The sequence below is a fragment of the Otolemur garnettii genome, unplaced genomic scaffold, assembly GCF_000181295.1.
Source record: "Otolemur garnettii isolate 467f Iridium unplaced genomic scaffold, OtoGar3 scaffold00083, whole genome shotgun sequence".
NCBI lineage: Eukaryota > Metazoa > Chordata > Mammalia > Primates > Galagidae > Otolemur > Otolemur garnettii.
The window spans coordinates 4,304,752-4,311,396 of record NW_003852478.1 but is presented as its reverse complement, the minus strand read 5'-3'; the positions used below and the strand labels follow the sequence as shown (position 1 = coordinate 4,311,396).

Here is a 6,645-nt window from a genome sequence, read left to right as displayed (position 1 = left end):
TTTTTTTTTTTTTTTTTTAATAATAGCCATCCTAAGAAGTGTGAGGTGATAGTGCTTTGTAGTTTTAAATTGCATTTCTCTTATGATTAGTGATGTTAAACATTTTTTCATATATCTGTTGTTCATTTGTATGTCTTTTTTTGAGAAATGTCCATTTAGGTCCTTTTCTCATTGGGTTTCTGTTTCCTTGCTATTGGATTGTTTGAGTTCCTTATGTATTTTGCATATTAATCCTTTATCAGAAGTATTGGTTGCAAATAATTTTCTCCCCTTTTGTAGATTGTCTCGTCACTCTTTTGCCTGTTTCCTTTGCTGTACAGAAACATTTTAAGTTGGTGTTATCCCATTTTTATTTTTGTTTTTGTTGCCTTTGCAGACAATTTAACTTTTTCCTTTCCAGTTGGGTTACATTTTATTTCTTTCTCTTGACTACTTGTTCTGGCTATGACTTCCAGTACTGTGTTGATTAGTCGTGGTAAGAGTGGGCATCCTTGTTTTGTTCCTGATCTCAGAAGGAACTCTTTTAACTTTTCACCGCTGAGTATCATGCTAGCTGTAGATTTATCATATATGGCCTTTACTGTGTTGAAGTACATTCGTTCTATACCTAATTTGTTGAGCATTTTCTCAAATGCTTTTTCTGTGTCTATCTATCAAGAACAAAGGGCTTTTGTTCTTCGTTCTTTTAATGTGGCATGCAACATTTATGGATTTGTGATGTAGAATCATCCTTGCATCCTAGAAATAAATTCCACCTGATTATGATGTATGATGATTTTCGCTGTATGTGTTGAATTTGGTTTTTGTATTCATGTGCATCAGTGATATTAGCCTGTGATTTTCTTGTAGTGTCCTTGTCTAGCTTTGGTATCATGGCAATATTAGCCTTATAAATGAGTTTGGATGCATTCCCTTTTCTTCAATTTTTGGAAGCGTTTGAGAAGGATTGACAGTATTTTTTAAATGTTTGATGGAATTCAAGAGTGAAGCCATCTGGTCCTGGCTTTTTTGCTAGAAGACTTTTCATTACCGATTCAATTTCCTTACTTATTATCAGTTGGTTTAGATTTTCAGTTTTTTAATGATTCAGTCTTGGTAAGTTGAATGTGTCAAGGAATATATCCATTTCCTTTAGGTTTATAATGGTTCATCATTATAGCCAATTTTTTGGCTTATAATGATTCATCATTATCTCTTATGATCCTTTGTATTTAAATATTGTTGGTTGTAGTATATCCTCTTCTCTCTCTCTCTTTTTCTTAGCATCCTGTTCTAATAATGAATGTAATGCCTATTCAATTCTCTCTGAGGTGGGGTGATCGTTTGTCTTGTTTTTTAGGGAATAGCTATAGTTTATGTCTATTTTCCTGGTATATTAATAGCTTAGTATAGTGTTCCCAAAATTGTTCATAGTACAATGATAAGTTATATAGTGACTTTACTCTGAAGATATTGATGAGTTTTTTAAAAAAAATTCTCTTCTGTTCTTGAATTATTTCTATTTTTTCATTTCAAATGTCATTTCATAACATTTTCTGGTTGTTTTATGACCTTTGTTGGCCATTGATATTTAAGAACGAGTAGTTAGGAATTAGGAGGTCTGGATACATAGAGAAAGCTTGTGTATCTGTGGGTACCAATAGCTACCAGCTGTGCTGGTTCTTGGGCCATTTGTGTTCTTTTCTTTTTTCTTTTTTAATGATGCTAATTTCTAAGTTGTCATGCATTCTGTGTGTGGGGATGGGAGTAGCGAGCAATCATTCCATATGTAGATCCTTAATCAGTCTTCCTTTTTCTGCTCCAGTTATTGGTCCTTTCCTTTGCCTTACCTGCCAACTCAGATCCAGAAATTCTCCCACATTTTGCCTGGGCCAGCTAATCAACAATGACAACTGCAACAAAAAAGTAGCCAGGCATTGTGGTGGGTGCCTGTAGTCCCAGCTACTTGGAAGGCTGAGGCAAGAGAATTGCTTAAGCCCAAGAGTTTGAGGTTGCTGTGAGCTGTGATACCACCTCACTCTACCAAGGGCAGCATAGTGAGACTCTGTCTCAAAAAAAAAAAATTGTCAACTTATATGCCCACTGGCTATGTATGACATATATGATTTTTCTATGTGATTTCTATGTGTCCTATGTGATTTTTCTACATAGGACACAAATACTTTCCCTACTTAAATATTAGTAGTTTTATTCATTATCATACACACATGCACATACTTATGTGTATACATGTATGTGTATGATTGTACGTCTATAATCATTCTTACTTACAGAATATATTATATCTTACAGAATATGCCATATGAACACATTGACTTGTCATACTTAAATGAGTTTGCAAACAGACACCTCTAGTAAGCCCACTCCTCAATATAATTTTCTTCACTTCTCAGGTGCCTGCAGGAACATCACCCACAGCCAGTGTCTGGTGTTGCCCTACAACACCACACTAGAGCCACTCCTACCAATTGTCAAATACATGGACATGGAGAAGTTCCTCAAGTTCTTCACGTACCTCCACCGCCTTGGTTGCTATCAGCATATCATGCTATTTGGCTGTAGCCTTGCCTTCCCTGAGTGCATCAATGATGGCGATGACAGGTATTTTGGAATCCAAATCATTTGGTGATAAGAACCCGTTATAGCAGAAATGTCTGAGAGGAACAAAAATCATCCCACATTCTCACTTTTCATTTTTGTTGTTATTAAAGAAAAACCCCTCCAATAGCCAGTTGTAATTGTTTGAAACTAGAAATGTTTTGAAAACCTGGAATAATTTTATTTATGGGGAAAAACTATTTGGTATGTCAGATTAGTGGTGTCAGAGTGATATGCGGTAGTTGTTCCAGTAGGGTCTGGCAGGTGACAGACAACACACTGACAGGGTGATAAGAGAGTTTATTGAAGAGACTATTTATGGAGTGGACAGGGTTAAGAGAATACAGAACTGATGGGAGGCACTAAGGTCTCATGATGGGGGGAGGCAGTTCTACCACCCAAGGCTTAAAGGGGAAAAAGGACCAGTAGCACCTGGAGGGAGTTGTACCAGGCAAAGAGTCTCTTACGGGCCAAGTGCCACGATCCTACACAGTAGAACACAGCCACTGTCGGCCTCTGAGTCCTGCAGGAGGAGAGGAGAAGGACCAAACACCTGATCTTACATTCTTGCTGCCCTCCCATCAGCCAGCACTTCCTACCAACTGAACTCAGTCCCATCCAGAGGAAAGGGGCACACAACTGAGGTGAGCACAGTGCATGAGATCCAGAATGCTCATCTAAATAGCATCAGCTCAAAAGTCTCAAATCTTACCATCTAAACCAAACATGGGTGAGATTCTGGATGGTTCTTCTGCTCAGCAATGGAGCCTAGAGCAGGGCAAGGAGCATATATCAGGGGACAGAGACTGTCTGGCACGGTATCAAACAGGACTAGAAATAATTTTCAAAAAGAGTAAGTCAATCGAAAGTATGAAATGGCAGCTGGCCATTGGGGTGGATACCTATAGTTTCAGCTACTCAGGAGGCAAAGAGGATTGCTTCAGCCCAGGAGTTTGAGATTACTATGAGCTGTGGTGAATCCACAGCACTCTACTCAGGGCAAAACCCTGAGACTATGCTTCAAAAAAAAAAAAAGAAGTATGTCTTATAAGCTGAAGCAAGTTATCCAGAAGATCTAATGGAGATAATTGATGAGGGTGACTATATTAAACAATTGATTTTCAGTCTAGATGAATCATCCTTCTATTGGAAGAAGACCCTTTCTAGGACTTACATTGTTAAGGATGAGAAGTCAGTGCTTGGCTTCAAAGCTTCGAAGTACAGACTGTTTTGTGAAGGGCTACTGCAGCTGGTAACATTAAATTGTAGCCAATGCTCACTTACCATGCAAAAAAAAAAATTAGGACCCTTAATAAGTATGCTAAATACTAGATGACAACACATTTCTTTATAGTATGGTTTACTGAATGTTTTAAGCCCACTGTTGAGATCTCCAGATCAGAAAAAAGGACTCAAATATTACTGCTCACTGACAATGTACCTAGTCATTCAAGAGCTCTATTGGAGATGTACAAGGAGATTAATGTTGTTTTTATGCCTCTGAACACAGTATCTATTCTGAAGCCTATTATTTAGGATTAATTTTGGCTTTCAAGTCTTCTTCTTAGAAATATATTTCATGAGGCCATAGCTACCATAGTGATTTCTCTGATACATTTGGATGAAGTAAATGGAAAGCTTTCTGGAAAGGATTTCCCCTTCTAGATGTCAGTAAGAACATTTATGACCCATGAGAGGAGGCTGAAATACAAATATTGAAGGGAGTTTGAAAGATGTTCATTTCAACTCTCATGGACGACTTTGAGGGGCCTAAGACTTCAGTGAAGGAAAACTGCAGATGTGGTAGGAATAGAAAGAGAACTAGAATGAAAAATTGAGCCTTCAGTCATGACTGAATTGCTTCAATCCCTTGATAAAACTTGCCTGGATGAGGAGATGCTTGTTCTGGATGAGTGAAGAAATTGGCTTCTTGAGACAGGATCTACTCCTAGTGAATATGCTATGAACATTGTTGAAATGGCAATAAAGGATTCAGAATATTACTTAAACTTTTATAAAGGACCAGCAGTATTTGAGAGGATTGATGGTGATTTTGAAAGTTCAACTGTGAATAAAATGCAATCAAACTGTGTCACATGTGACAAAGAAATTTTTCATAGACGAGCCAATTGATGCAGCAAACTTCATTGTTATCTTTCTTTAAGAAAGTGCCCCAGCCACTGCCGTCTTCACCAACCACTGTCCCGATCAGTCAGCAGTCTTTAATACTGAGGCAAGACCTTGCACTAGCAAAATGATTATGATTCTTTCTAGGTTCAATGTTTGCTAGCAAATTTTTAGTAATAATGTATTTTAAAATTAGGGCATGCACATTTTTAGACATATGCCACTGCACACTTAATAGTGTAAACGCAATTTTTATATGTACTGAGAAACAAAAAATGTATATTTTTCCTTATTGAAATTTCACTTTATTGCAGTGGTCTGGAAATGAACCCACAATATACCTGAGATTTGCTTATCCTGGTACAATAAACACAGGAGGGCAGAGATCTCTTCCACATACTGATTTCATTTACTTTGGAGATATATATATATATATATATAAAAAATATATATATAATTCTATATATATAAAAAATATATATAATCACTACTGGCGTTGCTGGATCACATGGTAGTTCTATGTTTAACTTTTTGAGGAACTTTCATATTGCTTTCCATAATGTAATTTACATTCTAACCAACAGTGTCCAAGTGTCCCCCTTTCTCCATATCTTTGTCAATACTTGTTATTTTTTTCACATTTTTGTTAATCACAATTCTAACAAGAGAGAGATAATGTCTCACTGTGGTTTTGATTCACATTTCCTGAAAAGTAGTGATGTTGAAATATATACTTATTTATCCCCCCAAATAAGACACTGTCTTATATTTATTTTTTCTCAAAAAGACACACTAGGGCTTATTTTCAGGGGATGTCTTATTTTTATTAAGTATAATACAACAATCTACATTTATTCAAATACAGTTAAGTCATCTTCTTCTGGAACCTGACAGGGCAAGCTGACCTTGGTGGTGGGGCTGGCGCTAGTGATGTGTGAACTCCTTTCCCCTAGCTGTTCGCATGTGCACAATAGGATGCCTGCGACTGTGGTTACCACACCTGCACTTGCACGCCGCAAGTGCAAAGGGTTAGAAAGGAGCTGTGGCAGATAAAAGGTATTCCAGTCTTCCTTACCACTCCCCTTGGAAATGCAGGGCGTGGCTATGCAGATACGCTGCATAGCCACACCCATCACTAGATCTATTACTGGGTAGGGCTTATTTAACAAATGCATAGAAATCCTGCTAGGGCTTATTTTTTGGGTAGGTCTTATTTTCGGGGAAACACGGTGTGTGTATATATGTGTGTGTGTGTGTGCGTGTGTGTGTGTGTGTGTGTGTGTACCTGTTGGCCATTTGTATATCTTTTTTCAAAAAATGTCTATTGAGATACTTTTGCCATTTTAAAATTAGGTTTTCTTGTTATTGAGGTATTTAAATTCTTTGTATATTTTGGATACTAATTCTTTATCAGATGTATAGTTTACATATATTTTCTCCCATTCCATAGGCTATCTTTTCACTCTGTTGATTGTTTCCTTGGCTGTGCAGAAATAGTCTTATTTGCCTATTTTTGCTTTTGTTGCTTGTGCTATTGAGGTTATACTCTCCAAATCATTATGTAGCGGAAGTTTTCCCCTATTTTTTGTTCTAGTTGTGTCATAGTTTTGGGTCTTATGTTTAAATATTTATTTCTTTTTGTTTTTGCTTTTTTAATTGTTTTGGGTTAAGGTTTAATTTTATTCTTCTGAATGCTTATATACAGTTTCTCCAACACTATTTATTGAAGAGCTGTTCTTTGCCCACTGCATGTTCTTGACCACGTCATTGAGAATTAGTTGTCATGAATTTATTTATGGGATTTCTATTCTGTTCTGTCAGTCAGTATATAGACTGTAACAGTCTAGAACATACTATTTCAGTTACCATAGCTTGGTAGTGTATTTTGAAGTTGGGTAGTGTGATGCCTCCAGCCTTGTT

The 6,645-nt window shown here is 36.9% G+C and overlaps 1 protein-coding gene across 2 annotated transcripts in view; it reads left to right on the top strand.

The window, feature by feature from the left end:
* Positions 1–6,645, top strand: part of CORIN (corin, serine peptidase) — a 257,752-nt gene that overhangs the window by 74,476 nt on the left and 176,631 nt on the right. For both annotated transcript variants that reach the window (XM_012808096.2, XM_012808095.2), the window contains exon 4: positions 2,394–2,601. In XM_012808096.2, the coding sequence (XP_012663550.1) occupies positions 2,394–2,601 (208 nt within the window). The remainder of the gene's footprint in view (positions 1–2,393; positions 2,602–6,645) is intronic.